The sequence below is a fragment of the Helianthus annuus genome, chromosome 9 (genome assembly GCF_002127325.2).
Source record: "Helianthus annuus cultivar XRQ/B chromosome 9, HanXRQr2.0-SUNRISE, whole genome shotgun sequence".
NCBI classification, from domain to species: domain Eukaryota; kingdom Viridiplantae; phylum Streptophyta; class Magnoliopsida; order Asterales; family Asteraceae; genus Helianthus; species Helianthus annuus.
This window is the reverse complement of record NC_035441.2, coordinates 95,956,046-95,981,330: the sequence shown is the minus strand read 5'-3', so window position 1 is coordinate 95,981,330 and position 25,285 is coordinate 95,956,046. Positions and strand designations below refer to the sequence as shown.

At 39.1% G+C, this 25,285-nt stretch overlaps 1 protein-coding gene across 2 annotated transcripts; it reads left to right on the top strand.

Annotated features, from left to right (window-relative positions):
* Positions 1-18,789: 18,789 nt before the first annotated feature.
* LOC110877752 (deaminated glutathione amidase, chloroplastic/cytosolic) lies at positions 18,790-22,741 on the top strand. 2 transcript variants are annotated; one of them, XM_022125949.2, is made up of 9 exons: positions 18,790-19,117; positions 19,362-19,498; positions 19,579-19,707; positions 20,354-20,412; positions 21,037-21,149; positions 21,494-21,586; positions 21,734-21,836; positions 21,940-22,022; positions 22,506-22,741. In XM_022125949.2, exons 1-9 carry the CDS (start codon positions 19,025-19,027, stop codon positions 22,545-22,547), a joined length of 852 nt encoding a protein of 283 aa, XP_021981641.1. In that variant the 5' UTR covers positions 18,790-19,024; the 3' UTR covers positions 22,548-22,741. The 2 variants fall into 2 exon arrangements, with proteins under 2 accessions (XP_021981641.1, XP_021981640.1); XM_022125948.2 differs by having other exon boundaries at positions 22,465-22,741.
* The last annotated feature ends 2,544 nt before the right edge of the window (positions 22,742-25,285 follow it).

Below are 25,285 nucleotides of genomic sequence, written 5' to 3'. Positions count from 1 at the left end.
AATGTTTGCCTTCAAAGTCTCTGCCACTCCACAAGATATGGTGAGGAGATTTGCTGATGCCTTACCAGCAAAGTGGAGCAGTTATCTTGAGATTCTCAAGGAAAACGGTGTTCTGGATACAATTACCATTTATGAGCTAATCCAGAAATTGGAAAACAAAGATGTTGAAGAAAAGCTCAAGGCGAAAAGAACAACCACTCCTCAGAATCCCGAGATGTATTTTGGGATTGCAGGTGGTATTACTGGAGAAAAGCCAGCTTCTCAGCATGCTAAGCTTCAAACAGCGTTCATCTCCAACACCGGACCTCCAACAGCAAATCAATTTGATCCTTCAGCATACACAATGATGTATTCAAGACCAGATTCTTCATCTCAACAACAACAACAGCAGACAGCTCAACAATTCACTCCACCGCCTTTCCTGGATCCTAACAGAGCTCAACAGCAACAACCACAACAGCAGGGATTTTATGGAAGTTCTTCAAGCTTTCAAGCTACTTCCAATCCGAACACTGTCAGATTGGATACTTCCAATTTTTCAAAAGTCAGTGTTGAGATAGCCAAGGAACATATGGAGATGTTGAACACCTTGGTTAGCGCCTACTGTGGGTTGGTTGCGGGTCAGATTGGAAATATCAACCTAACCAATGAAGATTATCAGCAGGTTGATAAAGAAGAGTTTGAGATGATGGATATAAAGTGGGCTCTTGCTAGTGCTATCCGTAGAGCTAAAGAGTTTATGGAAAGAACGGGGAGAACCAGCTTGGAAAGCAATAACAACACCAAGTATGGTTTTGATAAAAATGCTGTCACCTGCTTCAACTGTGGTGAAAAGGGTCATTTCAAACGGGAATGTCAGAAGCCACCCAAGCAAGGCAATCAGAATCCTTTCAGGAATCAAAGACAGCCTCAGCAACAACAGAACAATTCTGACAGACAATTAGTTCCCGTGGGAGGAAATACTTCTGGATCCTCAAACTCTAATTCCCACAGAGGATTAGTTGTTCAAGCTGATGAGATTTGTAACTGGAGTGTTCAGCTTGGAGAAGGAGGTAATGGAGGTAATGGTGGCACAGCTTGTTATGCCAAAGTAGTTGAAAAGGTTGAAGAACCCGTGTCTGCTGGTGAATCTTCAGAAGATGAAGATAGCTCGGGTTACAGTGGAAGTGTTGATGGTGAATCACTGGATACTGGTGATATATCAAGTGATGCTTTAGATCTGGAGGTTGATGAATTATTGGCTGATGCTGAAGCATTATGCAAGAGAAGGTCTATTCTTTGCCAGAAAGCTGCTGGAACTTCTGAGAAGCTTTCTCAATTTTTCTCTGAAGACGGATCTTTCTCTTTTCTTACAGCCTTCATGGCTCATGTTGAAGGACAAACCTCACAGGTATGTGATTCTAAACCTGACTCTGTTTCTGCTGTTATTGAATGTGCTAAATGTCTAGAATATGCAGAAAAGGAAAGTCTGTTTGAAATCACACAAAAACACAATCAAGAATTGATTGTTGATCTTGCCAAAGCATCTGAAGCTAACTTCTTTTTAACCAAAAATGAAAAAGAATTTAAAGAAACAATTAAGTCATTAAAACATGATGTTTCTGAATTACAAAAGGCTGTTTTGAGAAAACAACATGCTAATAATAACTTAATTGACACAATTGAGAAACAAATGGTGGAGTTAGCTACAGCTCGATGCGAGTGTGATGCAATCAAGCAGAAATTGGACAGTTATTCCAATTCCCGCTTTGTTTTGGATCACATTATCAGTGTTCAGAAGGAAAAGGGGGATAAAAAATGTATTGGATACAAAAAATGTCCTCCCCCAATGAGCCACAATTATTCAAAACAGCCTGATGACGAGGATATGCCCCGTTTTGAACCTACTGTGCCACTTGCGCGAGATGACTTTGCTGCAGGCCTCGGGTTCAAAACTGGTACATCTTCCTCGGAACAATCAGCTTCTGAGAATGTGGAAAATTCATCGTGTGAAAAGGAACAGAGTCCTCCCATCATTGAGGATGCTGACTCTTCAGACGATGAATCTGAAGAAATTGTGAAGCCACAGTCTAACTCGGTTACATCAGACATTCCAATTGAGAATCACATCTTGTGTGATCCACCAGTGAAACCGAGTAAGGCTGAAACACCAAAGGCAATGAAGCCCAGTGTACCTAGCAGTGAAAAGAATAACTTGTTGTATACGCTCAAGGGAGACAGCAAAATTTATTCTGACAGAGATTTTCCAATCAAAAATGTAAATCAAGATTTAATTGAGAAAATTTTTGAAGGACGAACTGATAAGTTTTTGGGAAACAAAGGTAACAAAGTCACTGTCACTCAATGTGAACCAGTTCCACGTGAACAAATTAGAAAACAATGTGGAAACCAAAAACTGCCAGTTGAGCGAAAACAATAGGTGAATTCTGGAAAGGGTAAGGGGCAGGTACAAGAAAAGAGGGCTCAGAACAAGAATGTTCAAGCACCAAAAGCTCAGTCGCCTAAGACTGAACAACCAAGGGTTCAACAACCTAAAGTTGAACAGTCTAAGGCTCCACAACCTAAGGTTGCACAACCTAAAGTTCCACAATCTAAGGTTCAAAAGGTGCAAAACAGGAAAGCCCCTGTTAAGAAACAAAAACCGATAGTGAAGTTTGTTGAATCAACGGGTACGGACAAACTTGAAACATTTCAAAACAAATCTAACAATGAATTTGTAAAACAAGTTAGAATTTTGAAACGAAATGAGCAAAACAATTATACCCAACACACAAACGGATGTGATTTAGGTCCAAGCACATCCAGATCACAAACTTCAGTGTCTGGTTCTTCGTCGGGTAATCAACACGTTTCTCCGAGATTCGTAGAGCGGAGAATGTGTTTTGAATGTGGAACAATCGGGCACATCGTAAGATACTGCCCATACTTGAAAAAGTTGAAAGGACAAACAAGTGTTCCCCAAGAAACCAGTTACCAAAAACAATCGGTTTCCCCGAAACAAGACCCACGTGTCTTGAAAGAAAGGGAAAAGAAAGAAAAACAAAAGAACAAAAAGGTAATTGAGAAGGCCTTAAAATCGGAGGTCAAGAATGAGAAACCTGTTCAAGCTAAACCTACAAATGCAAAACCAGTAAATACAAAATCAATTAATTCAAATACTGGTAAACAAAAACAAGCTTGGAAACAAAAACAGGTAATTAAGTCAGGGGGAGCACCAGAAATTTTATTTCCTAATCATCAAGTGATTGAGATCACTTTCCTTGATGATCAAGGATGACCCAAGTCAACAAAGGCTTGGGTCCCCCTCTCAAACTGATGTGTTAATTGCATGTGCAGGCGGCTCCAGGAGGAACTATTAATAGTCTTTGGATTGTTGATAGTGGGGCTTCCAGGCACATGACTGGCGACTATCGTCTTCTTTTCGATGTGAGAAGTATAAGAGGAGGATATGTTGCGTTTGCGGGAGACAAGGGAGGTTATATCACCGGCGAGGGAATGATCTCTAATGGGATTGTGAGTTTCGACAAGATCAATTATGTGAAGCAATTGGATCACAATCTTTTGAGTGTTTCTCAAATCTGCGACAAGAAGTTCACCGTGCATTTTGATGATGCCGGTTGTTATGTGCTGAAGCCAGGTTTCAAGATCCCCCCAGAATGGATTCTCTTATCAGCTCCAAGGGTGAATGATTTGTATGTCCTTGATATGAGCCAAGCAGTAACGAATTCCAAACAAGTTACTTGCTTTGTTTCAAAGGCCACTGAAAAGGAGACAATCTCTTGGCACAGACGAATGGGTCATATTCACCTCAGAAAAATGAATCACCTTGTCAAAAACAACTTGGTGAGAGGTGTCAATGTGAAACACTTTCAACTTCAAGATGTCTGTGTGCCGTGTCAAAAGGGAAAGCAGACCAAGAAATCTCATCCATTGAAGAAGGTTAACACTGTCAACATGCCACTCGAGCGTTTGCATATGGATCTTTTCGGCCCTGTCAAACACAAGAGTGTGCACGGAGAAGTTTTCTGCTTGGTAGTTACTGATGACTACTCAAGATTTTCATGGGTTGACTTCATGGTCCACAAGAGCGAGACTCCAGAAATTCTGAAGAATTTGATCACCCTGTTGGAAAATCTGTATATTCTAAAGGTGAGGCGAATTCGAAGCGACAACGGTACCGAGTTCAAAAACAGGGTTATGGATGAGTTTTGCACTGCAAAAGGAATCCTTCATGAATACAGCTCTCGGTACACGCCACAACAAAATGGAGTCGCTGAAAGAAAGAACAGAACCTTAATAGAGACTGCAAGAACCATGTTGGTTGAGTCTCAGCTTCCAGTTCGATTCTGGACTGAAGCTGTTGCCTCGGCTTGCTACACGTTAAACAGGGTTCTCACAGTGAAAAGACATGGAAAAACGTGCTTCGAACTCCTACACAAGAAGACCCCGGATTTGGAATATCTAGAACCTTTCGGTGCACCATGTACCATGATTGAGCCTGACGGGAAGTTTGGTGCCAAAGCTATCGAAGGTTATTTCCTTGGGTATGCTACTCCTAATCTGCGAGTATGGAACCTGACTACCAAAAGGATTGAAGAATGGGGTGAAGTAAGAGTCCAAAGATATTCTAATCCTCCGAAGCCTTCTGGTGAACCATGGATGTTCGATTATGATGGTCTTTTCGACTCATTCAATCTGCCTACATTTGATGATGATAATGCAATTGCTCAAATGTTGTCTGAAAGCGAGAATGCGACTGGCTCTCAGTTAGCTCGTCCAATCATTGTTGACTCACAAGCGTCTTCTTCTGTCAACAATCTCGTTTCAAATGAGGTGTTTAATGATGCTGTCGATTACAATTTGTCATCGGAAGATGAGGAGTATGTTGATGCAAATGATGGTGAAGCACTGCGTCCGGTTCAAGGTACTTCAGAAGCAACGGATCCAGTGTCTGCGCCAATTATCCAAGAAGAAAATGCATCATCTTCTACAACTCACCAGCTTCAGAATGATATCGGGAACTTAAATATCACTAACTTGAGGTCAAATGTTGAAGTTCCTCAAGTTACTGAAACCCGAATTCATAACATTCATCCTCAGCAGAATATAATAGGTGATGTTCTCAGTGGTGTAAGGACAAGAAATCAAATCAGAAACAACGAAAATGCTGGCTTGTATGCTGAGATACGAGAATCGGGACAACAGAATCAATGGTCCTTTGCCTGCTACGTTAGCCAAGAAGAACCTAAATCTTGGAAAGAGGCATTGAAGGATGATTCCTGGGTGGAAGCAATGCAAGAAGAACTTCAGCAGTTTGAGAAATTGGGCGTATGGAAATTGGTTGATAGGCCCGATAACTACAAAAAGATCGGAACTCGCTGGGTGTTCAAGTGCAAAAAGGACGACCGTGGGATTGTTGTCCGAAACAAAGCAAGGTTGGTTGTCCAAGGCTTTAGTCAGATTGAAGGCATTGACTACAATGAAGTGTATGCTCCTGTTGCTCGTCTGGAGGCTATTAGAATCTTTCTAGCCTATGCATCTTTCAAGAAATTTAAGGTGTACCAGATGGATGTCAAAAGTGCTTTTCTACACGGAGTAGTCGAGGAGGAAGTATATGTCGAGCAACCACCGGGGTTTGAAGATCCATTACATCCTGACAGGGTTTTACTTCTAAACAAGGCGTTATATGGTCTTCATCAAGCACCTCGGGCTTGGTATGAAACGTTGTCTACCTATCTGCTCAGCAATGGTTTTAGACGGGGTTTGATCGACTGTACCCTCTTCATCAAAGAGAATGGTGAAGATCTTCTGTTGGTACAAGTGTATGTCGACGACATTATCTTTGGTTCTACCGATGATAAGTTGTGTAAAGAATTTGAAAAGGTGATGCAAGATTGATTCGAGATGAGTGCGATGGGTGAAATGACGTTTTTCTTGGGTTTGCAAGTAAATCAATCCGAATCTGGAATTTTTATTCATCAAACCAAGTACGTCGGGGACATCTTGAGCCGGTTCCAGATGTCCGATTTGAAGCCAATTTCTACTCCTCTTCCTCAGAATCATGGAATTACTCCGGATGACGAAGGAGATGCTGTGGATTCTTCGCTCTATCGTGCTATGATTGGATCTTTAATGTATCTCACCGCATCAAGACCCGACATTATGTATCCAACTTGTCTTCTCGCTAGGTATCAAGCGAATCCGAAGGTCTCTCACTATGCTGCTGTCAAAAGGATCTTTCGTTATCTGAAGACTTACCCTGACACCGGGTTATGGTATCCTAAGGATGATAACTTCGATCTTAAAGCTTTCAGTGATTCTGATTTCGGCGGCTGCAAGAAAGATGGAAAATCAACTACAGCAGGATGTCAGTTCTTAGGCAATCGCCTAGTCACTTGGCAATGCAAGAAGCAGACATGTGTGGCTACGTCTACATGTGAAGCAGAATACATTGCTGCGTCTAGTTGCTGCTCCCAGGTTCTATGGATCCAACAACAGATGCGGGACTACGGTTTTGAATTCCTAACTACTCCTATTTATGTTGATAATGAGGCTGCCTTACAGATCACTAGAAATCCTGTACAGCACTCGAAAACGAAGCACATCGATATTAAATATCACTTCATACGTGATTGCTTTGAAAAGAGACTTATCGATGTGGTTCATATTCATACCGACCACCAACGTGCCGACCTTTTTACCAAAGCATTTGATAAATCAAGATTTGATTATTTACTTTTGGTAAACGGCATTAAGGTGAAGCAAGAGTAACCGACATCAGGAAATCGTTTTTGTAAATATTTTTCTAAAAACCAAAAAAATCCAAAAATATTTTTATTTTACTTTATTTTTGAATTTTAGGGGGAGAAAGTTTCAAGAAAAATACAAAAACATTGAAAAACCACAAAAATACAAAAATATGTCTTTAATTTATTTACTTTCTGCATTTTAGGGGGAGAAAATTCAGAAAAACACAAAAACAATAGAAAAACAAAAATGAGTTTCTTGGCAATATAAGAGAAAGTGATATTACATCAGAGGTCAGTTGAAACATGTTTCTAAAAATCAAAAGAAACGGAAAATGATATGTAGCTTTTCTTATGATGTACCGGTAGACTCACAATCATTTTAAAGTATGCAGGAGATATAAACATAACAGACTGAAAACCGCGTGGGAACCGTTCATTGGCATATGGTCTTGGTACCGAAATTTCGTTTGATAGATTGCCGAGGTTCTGAGATATTCGGGGTTTATGCTGTTTATCATCTGGGTATCATGGTTGTTTCTATAAAAGACAAAGTCTAAGTTCTTCCATGATACCATACATACGTGTACATATCTCATACTGCATTCGACCTCAATAAGTGATCAACAATCACATGTCCAAATCAAATAAGTGATAAAATATCACATTTATCCGGGAGTCAAGTTCGTCTCTCTGCTGTACGGAAGTACTGACCTGTTCACGGACTTGCTCCTGTGCCCTCATGCATCGAAAATCAAGTTCCTCATCAATAAGTGATTCTATCACATAGGGCTTGTTTTCAAATTCAAAATAAGTGACTTGTTCACATTGTAAATATATATACGTTAAGAAAACGGATGATAAACGGTATACTCCCCAGTATGATGAATCGCGTGCATACCTTGATACGGGAATGTGTCGTGAAGTGGATGAACACCGGTCGGTAAGTATAATTCATACCTTAAGCGTATCTCTTTGTGTTATGATTACACTTGATTGTTGAGTTTAGGTGGATAACAATATCGGTAATTGTGGTAAAATATTTATCAATTTTTGTAAAATGTTAAAAGGAAATGTGTTTTTGACAAAAGACCGCCAGCTGATATGATTCTCTTCACCAGAAACTCGCAAAAATATTGTTGTGTTTGTATATATTTACTTACTGCTTTATTTTAAAACAGTTTGTGTTCGTTTGGTGCATATCAGCACGACATTAGCGGTGATGTCGTTTGATAACATTCAAAGGATTTTAAAATTGTTGCCTTTTATCTTTATCAAATTCAAAAACCAAAAAGATTTTAATTTAACCTTATTTTTGATTGAATGATGTTGGTGCTCGATCCGATACCTGACAAGCCGAAATACTTCATAAAATTAACCTTGCTGAACTTCATAACGGACAATTTTCAACATGGTCATTTCTGAAAAACCTCAAAATTTGAAGGGTTAAATTGGAAATTCCCTAAAAATCCAAGTGTTGGTGGAAATCTGATCCTTCGAGGAAGCAATGGCCCTCGAAAGATCAGATGGTCAAGAAAGTCAATGAAAGTCAAACAGTCTCTGTCGAAAGATGCTTGGTCAACGAAAGATTTGACCAAGTGATCCTTCGAGTTGACCAGAACTTTTGAAGGATGGTTTTAGATCGAAGGATATCTTTCGAAGGATCCATAAATATCTGGCATCCTTCGATCCAGATCCTTAAAATATCTGGATCCTTCGAACAATACTTGGATCCTTCGAACAAAAGGGGATCCTTCGTGACAGCTGTCCATCTTTCGAGTAGAGTTGTGTCTTTCGAGACGGTTCGACTTTCGAGGTCTGATATAAAAGGATGTCTTCTTCTTCATTGTTCATTATCCGTTTCAAAAACCTCAAAACCCTCTCGAACCTCTGCCAAAATTTTCATCTAACTTATTGATATCAGGATTTGATAACATCATTTGGTAGGATGATTATACTTTGATCTTCTAACAAAACATTGAAACACTATAACAATAAACATCTCATTGATCATGGTTTTTATTTTCAAATGTTGTTTGATTTTTGAAAATCTGAACCAGTTGTTAATGTATATGTCGATGTGTTATGTAGTGTTTCTGTACATGTTTATGTGTATCATCTGTGTTTTTGAATCTTGTTTTATATATGTTCGTGTTTGAATCATTGTTAGGGTTTGGTTTTGGGTAAAACAGGGGAGTTTAAGGTTTGGGTAAAGTTAAAGTGTTGGCTTGTGTTTTTGTCCGGTTTGGGTTAAAGTGTTTTGATTTGAAAATGGTAATAATCTTGATGATGTTGGTGTGTTGATGTTGACATAAAACATAACAAAATCATTTAAAATGTCGCCGGAAAAACACTGATAAACTCATCGGAATTTCAGCCGATGAACAGTCACCGGATCAGATCGAAGGAAGATGATGAGTCATCACCTCGAGAGATGTGCTAAACAGCATCCTTCGAGGTGAATTTCGAAAGATAATGGATATCCCGAAAGATCATCCTTCGTTGGATCAGCCTTCGAAAGATCAAGGTATCTTTCAAAATATCTTGATCATTCGAAAGATGATCTTTCGATAAGTTTGACATCTTTCAAGATAAACAGCATCTTTCGAGCTGGATCAACATCCTTCGAATCATTCATCATCCTTCGAACTGTGTTTCATCCTTCGTGCCACATTTCATCCTTCGATGGACATAATGTATCCTTCGATAGTTTCAACACTTGGGAAATTTTCAAGAAATTGAAAATTTTTCTAAGTGTGAAACTCAATGTTGACTGTTTGACCCGTGCTTATTACGTGCAATTGTGATGTGCAGAAATGGCACCAAAAGTTAAGTTTGAACGGGCCAAACCCACCAAGAAAGTGAAATCTGAACTGGAAGCTATGTCTGAATCTAGACATAATATGGTGGCGTACTTACAACCAGAAGGAGGCATCAGTCCTGAGTTTGCTGGGATTATGGAATATCTTCATCGGGCGCGAATCAACTATGCTATCACCACACAGCATGTCGCCTATCAATCACATATCAAAGCATTCTGGAATACAGCTAGGGTGGAAACAGTGGATAATCAGGAAGTAATCAGGGCAATCGTCGCTGAAAAGCCAGTAGTTATTACTGAGAATTCTATCAGAGAACGTCTTCGTTTTGGTGATAAATCTGAAGACCCAACCTCTATAGACTTGCAGTGTCAACGTGGGTTATTGTTAAGGATCAAGTACAGCCAGAACGTCCTTACCAATCAAATCAACAAGAAATACCTACCGCTTAAATACAAGTTTCTTCTGCACATCCTCATTCATTGCCTAAGCAACAAGCGCTCTGGGTATGATTTGTCTCCTATTGATCTGACAGGATTGTTTACGGCGCTGATTCTGAACAAGCCGTTCAACATTTCTCGGTATATTTTCAACAATCTGAAGGAGAACTCTCAGAGGCCACTTCCGTCCGATAAGCAGCGAACTAACACCAAGTTTTGGTTATATCCTCGCTTTCTGCAAATGTTGATAGACGATCAGATTCCTGATCTTGCTAAAGCCGAGGCAGATGTATTTCCAGTGAATCCTATGAACGAGCGCACACTTCTAATTTGCAAGTCTATGGGGGTTTACACGGGAACGCATCCAGATAGGAAAATGATTGGTCATCTTGATGCTCCTGAATATGAGCCTCCACAGAACAACAGATGGCGACGTGAAGGAAGTGTGTCTGACGATGAAGAACCAAAATTGATTGCTATGGCTGATGAGCAACTCACAGCTAAGCATGGAATCAAAGCCACTAGAAGGTCGGCTGGCAGTTCTGGTACGGCAGCTAGTGCTAAGGTTGATGTGAATGTGACTGCTGAAGTGGCTCAGGACATGCCTGTTGATCCTGATGTTCAAGCTGTTTCTGGTGGTGATGGTGGTGCTGGTCAGTCAAGTGTTGCTGCGACTGACAAGGGAAAGGGCAAGGTTGATCAGCCGAGAAAGCTTATTGATGAAAGCAGTTCATCTTCTGAAGATGAAGCAGGAGGTTCTGATGATGATGGTGGTTCTTCGCCTGATGATGATAATCCTACTCCTCCGGGGTTGAGGAAATACAAGGATAGTCGTGGGAATACCAGGTTTGAAAGAATTAAGAAGACAGATGGTACTGGAGACTCCGATAAAGATGATGAAGATTATACGCTCACATCTCCAGGCTTTATTAGGAAACGAAAGGCTCAACGACAGGGTGGTCGTGGATCAAAGAAATCTACTGGTGACACTTCTGTTCCTGTGTCAGTTCAGCCTTCATCTGATCCTGAGCAGCAGCTTCCTCCAATTGGCGATCAGTTGACTGCTTCTGAGACAATTGATCTTATGTCTTCTCCACAGAGGTCTTCGGGAGCTCATCAGGTGTCTGTTGATCAACAGCCACCTGAAACTCCCACCACAGGTACACAACCTCGACCTACTCTTGTTATAACTGGTCCTTCAGGTGGTTCGAGTCAGGCAGGTCAATCTGGTTCTTCAAGGCCTGAACCCTCCAGGCCATCTCTGGCAGAAACCTTGTCGGGTTTCTCTGAAGCTGATAAGGTACAGTTCTTGATTGAACAAATCAGTGAACTGGGTGACATAGTTGGTCGACATACACGAACGATTGAAGAACATCGTGTACAACGAGTGAAGGATGCAGAGGCTCACAATCAGCTGTGTTCTATTGTAAGTGCTCAAAGTATGAAGATCAAAGAACAAGCTGAAGAAATTGATAGATTAAAGAAGGCTAACTTGGCAAGAGATAGAGAGGTGGAGATCATGAAAAGGCATAGTACTAATCTGGAAAATTCAGCAAAAGCGTTAAGGGAAACGGTTAGCAGTCGTGATGAAAGACTGATGAAAGCATTCCGACCTATGCATGAAAACTTTGGTAGGGTTCATAAACAGGTTGGGATATTATGGAGAGAGAGGTGCAACGCTCAAGGGATAGTACTCCCTAGACGTGAAGATGATCAGGATGATGATTCTGCTAATCCAGATCAAACAGCAGCCTCAGGCTCCGGTGCAGCTGCATCCGGTGCTGCAGGCGGATCTGGCACTTCTCAAGAGACTCCGTCTGCTCCTCCTACAGCCTCTACTGGTCCAACTGAACAGATTGAAACATTGGAAATGTCTGTAGATCCTTCACAGATCAGTCTAGAACCAGAAACCTTTACTGAGGATCCTCCTGAATCCTCAAGTGCTCAAAAGTTTCATCCTGTCACGGGTGAACTACTGGAAGAGGGAGAGTTTATTGCTGAAATGACAGATGAACAGTTTTCGAGGTTGACTGATTTGGATGACGTTGCTAAGTGTTTGATTGATGCTACTCCACTGGTACAGGATCAGACTGATTTCTCTTCAATTGATGAAATCTTCATCAGTTCTGATCCTGAACGTCCTGTATATGTTCGAGAGGACGATACCGAGATGAATGCTCTTGACGATACTTTTGTTGCTGAAAAGACCGCAGAGTTTGAAAATCTGTCTTCTGATTCGTCATCAGCTCAGGAAAGCCGTGAGAAAACTATTAATGAATGGCGAGCGGATTTCCTTGCTAGGAATCCTCCTCCGCTTGCCCCTTTGGAACAGGCTAACTACATGTTGTTGGAGAAAAATCAGGCGAGGGGTCGAATCATCAGCTGGATGTTTGTGAAAGATCTGCATTGTATGGTTGTGAAGAGAGAATCTGGTCTTCAATACTTCGGGACTCTCCTGAGTATTCTCACACTTCCATATTATGATGTGGCAGTGTTGGCGCAGCTTAATGTTATCAATCGAGCTAAAGAATATATGGTGGATTTATTCGCAAAGAAAATCAGGCTTGAAAGGCGTTTGGGTTGGAAGGATCCTCTATACAAACCTCAATTTCCAAGATACGAGCAGATCAAGTTCACTCTTGATCCAGAGACTAACACCGCTCGTTATCGTCTGGTATACGATCCTCCTAGGGTGATGAAGAAGATTCCTCTGTTGAAGATGAAAACCGACTTTCTTGGGAATTTCCGCTGCTGGGTTTATGATGCAGACACTGGTGAAGCTGTGATCTTGTTCAGAGACAATGTAGAGAACTTCAGGATAATCGATCCGATGTGGATTACAAACATGTCCAGATCGGATATCATTGTGTTGAAGGATCATGAAATCAATTACCTAGTTCAAGATCGAGATCAAGCCATGAAGTTTCAAAGGATGGCTCGATACTGCTTCAACTTGTTAATCAATGCAGGAAGTGCATGGTCGTCGCATCATTTAGCCGTGGAAAGGGCGTTAGAGACTTAAGACTTGAAGACGAAGACAAAGTTACAGCCAAGGGGGAGTTTGTTGGTGCACTTTGTGTCTGTACTTTGTCTATATTTTGTAATGTATAAAACGATGTCTTTTGTCGGTTGTGTTTACGTCTTTTATGTGTTGTAATATGTGTTGTATTATGTGTTTGACCAAGTCAACCATCCTCCTGGTTTGACTTGGCCAAACTTCAACACTTAGTAGTTGAAAGATGACATGTTTCGAAGGATGTCATCGAAGGATGTTTAGTATCCTTCGATGACTTCGAAAGATGTCTTTCGAAGTATCTTTGTGGACCTCGAAGGATATACCATCCTTCGAGGTATGCTTAGATCCTTCGAGATCTTTCGTTAGTCTTTCTGGTCGACAGATGATCCTTCGACCAGGATCTCTATCCTTCGTGCATGGTAATCTGTGATGGGTATATATATCCATGAAGGGTTTCACTTCACAACAAGTTCTACAAGTTCTGTCCAAAGTTTGTATTCACTGTAGAGAGCTTTTGTGTGTGAAACCCAGGTCTGTAATAGAGAGCATTTCAGTTTGGTCAAGGTCTGTAACCGTGTCCACTGAAATACAAGAGAAAACTTTGATATCTTGCGTGTCTATCTTTCTCTTTGTAATCTTTGCTTTCATCTAAACTCCGGTTGCACTCTAGCTTGGATTCCGCACTTGCTAGAGTGTTGAACATAACAAGGAATAGGTTAAACCTCAACCTCCGAGGGACCTACAGAATTGCGTGCTATTGATCTACATTGCGTTTTCCAGGTCTTGATACATAAAATGCTGAAATTGGAGCAAAACCGAGCTAAAGTGTCAAATGTCAAGTTCCGGAGCCAATGTATAAAAGTGTTAGAATAATTTTGAAGTTTTTGGAAATTGGAGCTGAGATTGGAAGTAAACATTCTGTGAAAAATGGTCACTCGCGTAGCGCTAAGGTAACAGGACGCTCAGTCGCGCTACGCGACTGAGATAACGTTGACTTTGCTGACTTTGAAGGCTCTCGCGTAGCGCCAGCGTAAAGAGGAGACCAGTCGCGCTACGCGACTGGCATGACTGATGCGCCTGAGTGGAGGATCGACTAGGGTTTGATATAAAAGGAATAATAATCATCATTATGAGACAACACACGAACCAAGAAACCCTAGGCGACTTTGAGAGCAGATTTTCGAGTTTTTTGAGGTGATTTAGCTTGCAAGAATCATCGGGTTGAAGCACGGAGCGTAGGAAAGAAGATTGTTCGGGTCTTATCTCCCGGTTTTCACTATTTTCTTGTTTCGATACTTTGATAATGAATTCTTGTTTTGAATTTGATTTGTTTATGTTAGACATCATGTTTCTTGGCTAAACCCTAGATACTACTTAGACTAGATGATGGTTTGATGAAAGTTTGGATCTTTTAACGGTTTTTATTGTTTGACTATGGATTGATTTTGAAAGTAACGTGTTCTAGATATTCTGATTTGGTGCACATGCGTATTTACTTTTGATTGTGGATTATTTGCTGTTTCACATAGATTTTAGTGACGGTCTTTATCACATAATAAATCTGTGTTGATTATTTGCATCCTTGCGGGTTCGGGTGATCTTTGGGTAAATCGGCTGATAGCCTTAGAAACAGTAATTAAAATATAATTAGAAGTAAATATTCTGCTTAACTTGTCGCTGAGAGGCTCGAGTTAGTTATTAGGTCTCGGTGCAGTAAATATCTAAATTAGACTTTGAGAGAAGTCGACGTTAGTTCCCTAATTGCATTTGTGTCTAGTAAACCAAGTCAGAACCTAGAATTGCCTTAGATTGTCGCGCTGAGAGGTAGATAGTCATATTAGGGCACTTTTAGAATTGTTAGAGGACTGAGAGGAAATCTAACAGTCGGTATTCATAACAGCCTTGTAGGGTTTCCTAGGTTTCTTCCTGAGAAGGGTCGGGAAGTCTTAGCATTGAAATACCTTAAGGTTTAGTATTTTACGATCCCGGCTCCATACAACAATAAAACCGTTAGAAGTCCATTCATAGTTAAACTGGATTCAAGTCTAGGTAGTCCTTAATCTCATCTGAAGTAAAACCCTAGTCTTCGTTCGTACTTTAGTTTAATTTCATTTTAAGTGCAATTTTAGGATTTTAGTAAACCCCCCCCCCCCCCAAACACAATATTCGTTTAGTCGTGTCAGTGTCTAGTCTAAGTTGAGTCGTTAACGTAATTCATAGAGTCCTTGTGGGTTCGACATCCGGACTTACTTTTCTGTGCTAGAGTCGACCGGTACACTTGCCGGTGAGTAGTTTAGTTAGGTTAAAGAGTCTAGATTTTTATTACTTGAGTCTTAATTTAGGGTAATTTTAGTTTAATTAGTTGAACTACTTTTTCCACATCAGGGTTTCATCGCAGCATGGTTCACTGGATCATGGTTTGTGTTTCTACGACCACGTTTTCAGTTTGTATCAATGGTGACGTTCATGGTTTCTTCAAGGGTAATAGGGTGCTTCGTCAGGGTGATCCTATCTCTCCGTATCTTTTTACCCTTGTGATGGAGATCCTCACAGCTATCTTACATCAGACGGTAAGGATTGACTCTTCGTTTAAATTCCATAACAAGTGTGAACGCCAACAGATTATCAATCTCTGTTTTGAGGACGACTTGTTTATTTTTGCTAGGGGTGAGATTGCGTCGGCCAGATGTATCATGGAAGCGCTCAATTCTTTTTCAAAGATGTCGGGTTTGATGCCTAATATCCAGAAAAGTACCGTTTTTTTCTCTAACGTTCCATCATTTGTTAAAACTGCTATTTTGAATATAATGCCGTTTATAGAGGGTTCGTTGCCAATGAGATATTTGGGAGTTCCTCTTATATCGTCAAGGTTATTGTACAAAGACTGCCAGGTGTTAGTGGAGAAACTCGAAAAACGTATTATGCATTGGAGGAATAAATTACTTTCGTTTGCAGGTAGACTGCAACTTATTACTTCGGTTTTGTCCTCCCTGCATATTTACTGGTCGTCTGTGTTTATCTTGCCTGCTCGGGTGATTTTTAATTTGGAAGCTTTGATGCGTAATTTTTTATGGTCTCATGACAATACGTTTCAAAAGGGCAGGGCTAAGGTTTCTTGGAAAGCAGTTTGTGTTCCTAAGTATGAGGGTGGGTTAGGGATTCGTCGTATTGGTGATGTTAACAAAGCCCTTATGTCAGCGCATATATGGAGCATTCTTTCTAGGCGTGAATCCTTATGGGTTGAGTGGGTTCATTCTTACAGATTAAGAGGTAAAAGTTTCTGGGCATGTAAAATCCCTTCTTCTTGTTGCTGGTCGTGGAGGAAAATTCTTCAGGTTCGGCCGGGTATGAGGAGTTTTGTCTGGTCCGATATTGGGAATGGTTTATCGACATCAGCTTGGTTCGATACGTGGAATAATATAGGTCCGTTGATTCAACTTCTTTCCCAAGACTTATTACGAATGCAGGATTCAATTTGGATGCTAAAGTTTCTGATATTTACTTGGAGTCTTCGTGGGGTTGGCCAAATGAGTGGAGGGATCGATTTCCGGCCCTTAATCAACTCGATAACTTGTCTATTAATCCGAATAAGGCTGATAAACTCTTATGGCGACAAGGGGATCTCCTTCATGATTTTTCTACGGCTCGAGCTTGGGATTCTTTCAGACATCGAGAGTTGGAGGTAGAGTGGTGTCGTATTGTTTGGTTCGCCCAATGCATCCCTCGTCATGCGTTTTTAATGTGGCTTATTATGAGGCGTAAGTTACTTACTCAGGATAAGATTTTGAGCTGGGATATATCGCGTAGAAGAAACATGAACATGATGTGTTGTTTGCTATGTTATGCCAATCATGATTCTCATAATCATCTTTTCTTCGAGTGTAAATTCTCGGATCATGTTTGGCATAAGGTCAGACATAAAGCGGGTATGGAGTCGGTTCAATCGAAATGGGAGGATATTGTTACTTGGCTCGTAGTTCGGTCCAGGTTGAAGTCAGCTAGGAACTATGTTGCAAGGTTGTTGGTAGCTGCCACTGCTTATTTCATCTGGCAGGAGCGTAATGCTAGATTATTCAAGAATGAGTTGAGACCTCCAGAAGCTATTATTGAACTTATTATTCAACAGGTCCGTTACTAATTGATGGGAGCGAAGCTAAAGAATTGTGACAATGTCAGAAGGCTTCTTGGTGATTGGGGGATTATTGTAGCTGATCTTCTTGAAGACGTTGGCTGATTGAGTAGTGTTGGTTTTTGTGCTAGTGTCTAGTCTAGTTGTTTTTCTGTTTGGTGGTGTTTATTTGTTTTTCCAGTTGTTTTACTTTCATGGGGCATGTCCCATGATTGAACTAGTGTAGACTACCTACACTACTTGTGTTTTTTGGTTGTGAATATATAGAATCACCGGGGTAACCCTTTACCAAAAAAAAATAATAATTGTTGAAATTATGCAACGTTGAGACTTAGAGGTCGAAATTAAAAAGACACAGGCTCAACATATGATCTGGTGTCAACCCCAGGAAATTAAATTGTACTTTACTCTTTACTATTTTTTTTTATTTTATCTTTTTACTTTACATTTTCGTTTAGAGTTTAGACCCACTTTAATTTAATATACTTTTTATGCATTGTGGCCCCCAAACTTAAAGTTACCTTTCTTCCTTTCTTTGACAAATACACCGAATGCTAGTTTTATACTAACAACGCTACAACACCAATGATAAAATACGAAAGTTATTATAAATTTATGAGTAAATTGCCATTTTAGTCCCTGGGTTTTGTCCAAATTTATCATTTTAGTTCAAATAGTTTTTTTTGCCTCTGGGTCCCGAACCGTTTCGACGCGAACCGTTTCGACGCGAACCGTTTCGAGCTCGACTGTTTCGACACGAACCGTTTCGACCGGTACCGTTTCGAACCCGAACCGTTTCGACACGAACCGTTTCGACCCGTACCGTTTCGGCCCGTACCGTTTCGACCTGTAGCGTTTCGAACCATACCGTTTCGATCCGTACCGTTTCGACCAGTACCGTTTCGACCCGTACCGTTTCGACGCGAACCGTTTCGAACCGAACCGTTTCGACGCGAACCGTTTCGAACCGAACCGTTTCGACCCGTACCGTATCGAACCGAACCGTTTCGAAGCGAACCGTTTCGATACGGTACGGGCTCGAAACGGTTCGCGTTGAAACGGTTCGATTCGATACGGTACGGGTCGAAACGGTTCGCGTAGAAACGTTACGGTTCGAAACGGTACGGGTCGAAACGCTTCGCGTCGAAACGGTTCGGCTCGAAACGGTTCGGGCTCGAAACGGTACGGGTCGAAACGGTTCGTGCCGAATCGTTTAATGATTTTTGGATTTTTTAGAATTTTTATGATTTTTAGAATTTTTTTGATTTTTAGATTTTTTTGAATTTTTTAGAATTTTTATGATTTTTTAGAATTTTTTTGATTTTTAGATTTTTTTGAATTTTTTTGATTTTTTGGAATTTTTTTGATTTTTTGGAATTGGATCAAAATGGCAACTGAAAACATTTTTTAAGGAAATCCCCAAAATACCCCTGTTACAAACTGGGTTTTTGGATGGAGTTAAACAAAATGATCAAAATGGCAATAAAATGTAAAAGTCAGGGACTCAGAGGAAAAAAAAAACTATTTGGACTAAAATGACAAATTTGGACAAAACTTAAGGACTAAAATGACAATTTACTCTAAATTTATACATACTCTTAACTTCGATAAGGTTATTTCCTTTCTGTTACAATTATACGGATTATCACTACTCTACTAATGTCGTAACGCGTGAAATAACCGGATAAATGATGAATTCTTTAAGGTAAACTTGATATAATTCAGGAGCAGTTATGCAAATAGTTTTTACAAAAATTAAAACAACAATTTGAAACCATCTCACTCACTGAGTTCAGCCCAAGTCCAAACTCCAACGATTTCATTCTAAATATCGCTACCAGTGAGCCACCGTACACTCGCCGGAAAAGTCAACGATGGCGGTCAACTCCGTCCGTATCGCCGCCGCTCAGATGACATCCATCAATGATCTCGCCACCAATTACGCCACCTGCGCTCGTCTCGTCAAGGTACCGTTTTCTCTTGTATCCTTTAACTGAATAGTAATCAAACTCTGTGTTAATTAGGGTTTGAATCAATATAAATGTTTATATAATTGACTGGATTAACCATTTATCTAGTATCTGTAACTTGGGCAATCAGTGTGATTGATCATTGTGATGTCATTTGTATTTGTTAGGGTTTTGTAGAATAGAAATTAGGGCTTACATGATTACATGATTGATTGTAATTTTATTAAGTTATGGTTTGTAGGAAGCAGCTTCAGCAGGGGCAAAACTTCTTTGCTTCCCTGAGAATTTCTCATTTGTTGGTGCAAAGGATGGGGAAAGCCTTAAAATTGCGGAACCGTTAGATGGACCGATCCTGAAAGGATATTGTGCTCTTGCAAGGTGAGGTTGGCATTTAGTTCCGTTCACTCACTTGTAGAAATGTTTAAACGATTAAGATGTTTGTTGTGATAAATTACAAGGGAGTCGAACATGTGGCTGTCGCTTGGAGGGTTTCAAGAACGAGGGTCAGATGATGCGCACTTGTGTAATTCACATGTTTTGATTGATGATGCTGGAAACATTAGAAGCACCTATAAGAAGATGCATTTGTGAGTGAGATGTTTTGACATTTGCAGTTTATGTATTTTGTTTTTGGCTTTGTAATGAAAAGCATGCAAGGAGTGCACCTAGGCGCTTTGAACACAATAAGGCGCAAAAAGCGCATAAACATGCCTGATCCGTCCAGATCTTAGTTTCAAACATGGTTGCAGAAATCGGTAATCGGCCGCCTAGGCGCTAGGCGGCCACTTACTGCCTAATTTTGAGCTAGTCGGTCAATTAATCGGCCATGGTCAAAGTCGGTCAAAGGCGGTACCTAGGCGGTCAAAAATCGGATTAATCGGACTATATTAATCGGCCAAAATCGGTCCTAGGTGGTCAAAATCGGTCAAAATTGGTCAAAATCGAACCATACTATCTGAAACTTGAAGTATTTATGTGAATTTTGAAGTATTGTTTTTATATTATTGGGTATATATATAATTTTGAAAAAATACATATAAAAATCCCATTCCGATTAATCCCTAGGCGGTACCTCACCGCCCAACTAGCGCCTAGCGCCTTCTACAACATTGGTTTGAAATAATCCGAACCAGCCTGGATCGGACTAAAGCAGGGAGTAAAATGATTATCATGTACTGCACAAACGTTTAGTAGCAGTTGTGTGATTTGTGGATTTTTTCTTGATATTTGAAGGTTTGATGTGGATGTTCCTGGAGGTGCAGTCTATAAGGAGAGCAGCTTTACAGAAGCAGGTATGTGACTTGTTACTTTAATTTATATTGATTAAAGTTTTTCAATGCCTGTTGAATATTTCAAATGCTAATGAATAGTGACAAAGTAGAGTTATCTTATTAATCAAAATCAATGCTATTGCTACTACTGTAATTATCACTATTACTGATCATAGTTGTTAATAGCGAATAGCGACAAGGGACCTATATGCTACATAGCGACAAATGGCGACCGCTATTTTATATATAGCGATACATAGAAAAAGAATTTTCAAAATTTTTACATGTATATTATATCAAAATACCTTGGTATATGTGCTATTTTCAAAATTTTTATATGTATATTTAACAAAAACCTATAAATCCAGCTATTTTATAGCTATATCTAATTTTTCTATTTACATAAAAAAAAAACCTGTCGCTATGACCCAAATAGCGACACTTGGTCGCTTCGCTACATAGCGTGCTATAGCGGTCGTTATAGCCGCTATTGACAACTATGCTACTGATATACAAAGTGGAAAATGTTTCGTTTACTTTGGGATGGAGGGTGTAATAACATAACGCAACTTTTCTGAATTGAATTTTATCTATGATTCAAGTTGTACAACACATGCTTAACAGTTTAAATTCAAAGTTTTGCAGGTAAGGAGATAGTTGCTGTGGATAGCCCCTTTGGACGTTTGGGCCTAACTGTATGTTATGATTTGCGGTTCCCTGAGGTTTATCAACAACTACGGTTCCACCATGGAGCACAGGTTAAGCAATTCTCACTCTGTATAGCTTTTAGCCAGTGGTGGCAAAATATATAGATTGGACTGGTTGGACAACTGGTCTAAAGGAGTAAAGCTGGTGCATGTCAGTTCGGGTCAGTTCAGGTTGACCCGGAATCTTTTTTGTCCATTATATTAATAATTTAATATGTCAAATATGATCTCTAAAATAATATTATTTAGTATCCTTTAAAAACAACGTTTGACCTGATTCCGTTTTTAACTGACTTCTATTTTATCTGTAATTGGGTTTAGATTGCCACCTTTATTTTTTATCATTACATTTGGATCAGTAATTTTATCATATTTACCTTTCAATTGATATGCAGGTTTTGTTAGTTCCTGCTGCCTTTACAAAAGTAACTGGTGAGGCACATTGGGAGGTTCTTCTTCGTGCCCGTGCCATAGAGACTCAGTGTTATGTATGTATGCTACGGAAATATCCCATCTAATATATATGTGTGTGGGTGTGTGTGGATATTATCATGTTATGTGGATCCTTTAAGTGATAAATGTTAATGACTGTTCTGTGTGTATACTATATAAGAAGTTTTTAAATGTTGGATCAGGTGATAGCCGCTGCACAAGGCGGGAAACATAGTGAAAAAAGAGAGAGCTTTGGTGATACACTGATCATTGATCCATGGGGGACAGTAATTGGTCGTTTACCAGGTACGAACTATGTCTCAATTTAAATTATTGGGTTAAGATATTAATTATCTTAATTATGCAACTTCATTAGCACGAATTCACATATTCAAACTATGTGTTTCAGATAGAGCTTCAACTGGGATTGTTGTTGCAGATATAGATTTCTCATTGATCGAATCAGTGAGAACGAAGATGCCAATATCCCAGGTAAAATATCTTTTTATTAATGCATCTAAGTTCCATTTTTACGTCATTTTGATCTTAGTTGTGGCAACATAGGCTGGTTGGGCAACTACTTTTAACTGGGTTGGGTTTTGAACGAGTCATCTTTTAGCACATGTCGACCTGCAAACACTTTTCTGTCTGTTCTATTTGTCTGTTCTATTTTTACTGATAAATTTAATAATTGTCATTACAAAATGAATACTCTTACATTGATAATTTAAATCTTTAATAACAAACGGTTTAGGAGGTTTTATGTATTAACAATAGACATGGTCAACTTTCAATCTTTTGACCTGTTACCTTAAATAAATGTTTTGGGTTGACCCGTTTAAGATATAATACAATCCGAGTAAATCATTCATACTTAAACAGATCAATATTGGCACATGATAGTATGATACACATTTATTTTGATATATGAAAGATGCTTTATGCTAAGGATTCATATTGGCCTTTTCCTGCTAGCACCGAAAGCCCATAGAGTTCTGGAAACAAGCCTCCATGTGAATAAACTTGAGAGATTACCGCTCGGCAATCGAATTACATTGTATTTGTGGCGTTATCTTTTGATTATGTTCCATATTAAATAGTTGTATCACTTGAAGAGCATTTTACATCTTTCTTTTGATTTTTATTACTTTAATAAATTTCTTAGATGGTGTAATATTTCTATTTGAACTTACCTTGACTCAACCATCGGACCTAGAGTGCGCAAAATAACGGGTTAGGTGTTGGGTCGGGTTTTATTATACACACTTTTGCCCATCTCTTATCTTACGAGCACAAAACACTATTTTGTTATGGAAAATTGGTTTTTTTTAATAAACGCTTACACTGTGTTCAATTAACTGATCAAAAAGTTTAATTTGATTTGCGGTGGTAGTTTTTAATCAATTAGTTTAGAACACACCTTTGATTCAACATCAAGAGCACAAAGAATATTAGAGTTGCCCAAAGTTCATATAACTTTCAATAAATGCTTTGTTTCGTAAAGAGTTTACTGTTACATTGAAACTATAGTGTGTGATTTCTAAGCTAGAATCTAGACAGTATTTTTAGATAAAATTGCCAACATCATAGAAAACAAGTAAAAGGTAATCTTCAACAAAAGTAAATTATTTTTACCATTAGGAACCAAACAACTACCATCTAAACGATATATTTGTTTTTATGGTTTTCATGACGTGGTAGTACGGTATTCGCAATAGAGTATTTCTTGATGCCGTAAGCTATAGCGAGTGTCTGTACAGTCCGGTACTGTGATGAACTTAACCGATACTAACCGAACATCGGTATCGGTATTTGTTTCATGGTTTTCAATTGATTTAAAATACATGTTTATATCCTCCTAGGCATATATTTTTTTGTTTTGCTATATTGAATGTCAATATCGTACTGTCCCAAACGAAACTAACACAAACCGAAAGTCCGTTACGAAGCGCGGGTAGTTCCACTAGTTCCACTAGTTATTATTAATTAAACATATAAATAAATCATCTATAGGATTTGAGTTTGTATTACTTGTGGTTTAAATCAATCAAATACCAAACAATTTATAAATTGTAATGCAAGTAATGAAGTAAACACACAAGTAGAATGATATATCAAGAACCGTTTTCTATTGAAATTCAGATGATTACAATTAGTGTATGATGATTATACAATCTCCTCCTCAGCCTAATCACTTACAAATTTATTCGTACAAAAGAGAATGTGGTAAAATGATAAATAGAACTCTAACCTGGTTAAAAAATGAATGAACAAAATTTATAAAAACTAAAGGGTTAAAAGCATGTATTATTTATAATATAAGGTGTGTAATTGAAACATAAAATACAAAATTTTTAAAAAAAGAAAAAAAAGTAAATATCTAAAATAATTGTTAAATGTTATATATATATATATATAGAGGGTGAAGTTCTAGAGTGAACACCAGTGTATTTGCGAACTGAGTGAACAAATCCTGGCCATTTTTTGTCCTTTTATATTCTTTTTTTTAAATGCGTCTCACAACACCTCTCCATTTTTTGGCGTTTAACAAATACATAGCGTTTTTATTGTTTTTTTAGATCACTAGCATAGTAAATGTCTTGGCGTTATATGTGCACCCCCAAATTGAATAAAATCATTTAGTAATTATAAGTTATATTCCTCCATGGCGTTTCCCAAATTCATTAGCCATTTTTGTAGATTTCAACAGTTTATATAGGTTATCATGGTAAATTTCTTAGCGTTCATGGCGTTTTTAAATTCATTAGAAATTTAAAAGAGTACAGCTAAGACGAAATCAAACAAAAACTAATAGTGTTCTGTGGATGGTATTACATCTAAGATGTAACCATCGCTTTGTTCAACACTCTTCTCAGACTCATTGTGATACCCCAAGAAAACACACAACACAACTAGCTTCCTCAGGGACTACGTGCTAAATTTCGAGACGAAATTTCTTTCAACTTAGGGATGATGTGACAACTCGTATTTCAAGAGCCTTTTCTTTGTGTTTCGATGTAACTTATGTGTACGCTATTTGAATAATTGATATGTCTGAACGTAATTGAATGTTTACGAGTTTGTTTATGTATATGTGTTATGTGAATGTTGTTAGTATGTATGTGTATGTATTTGGTCGCACTACACCTTCGGGTCGCACACTTCACTCTCGACCGCACACTCCTTTGTTGTGGTGGACATGTTCTCGGCCCAAACCCCCTCTCGGTTCTTAGCTCAATCAAAGCCCAAGGCTAGGCCCGATTAGTATAGTATGCGCATACGCTAGGGGTGTGTGTTGGTTTTCTCACAGTTTTCTCATAACTTGCAAAACACAATCACAAACCCTACTCCCTCTTCCCCTCTCTCACTCGACGGCAGCCCCCTCTCATTCGAAGCCCTTGCATCGAGCAAACCAATCCATTCGACATTCCGGTTAGTGTTCCATCATAGGTAGTTTGCCATGATCTTGATGTTGTGGTTATTATGATCTTATGTTATGACTAGGGTTTCATGTTAGTAGAATCATTGATGAAATTGTGCTAATAAATCTGAAATAAGTGTTTGATTACGATGTTAATATGTGTGATGAAACTGTTTTGTTTGATGATTAGGAACATATATTAACAAAACTGTTAGAAGGGATTGTATGATGTTGATGTTGATCTAGGACCAATTATATGTTAATTTGATTGATAATTTTTTAGTATAAGATGTGTGTATTATTGGCATGATGTTATACAAGAACTAGGGTTGCA

What these genes read in the sequence shown, in the direction of transcription:
- LOC110877752 (XM_022125948.2), top strand. Translation starts at nt 19,025, where the DNA reads ATGGCGGTCAACTCCGTCCGTATCGCCGCCGCTCAGATGACATCCATC. An exon ending in GGATATTGTGCTCTTGCAAG is followed by an intron (nt 19,499 to 19,578) that starts GTGAGGTTGGCA and finishes ATAAATTACAAG; the next exon opens with GGAGTCGAACATGTGGCTGT. An exon ending in GAGCAGCTTTACAGAAGCAG is followed by an intron (nt 20,413 to 21,036) that starts GTATGTGACTTG and finishes AAAGTTTTGCAG; the next exon opens with GTAAGGAGATAGTTGCTGTG.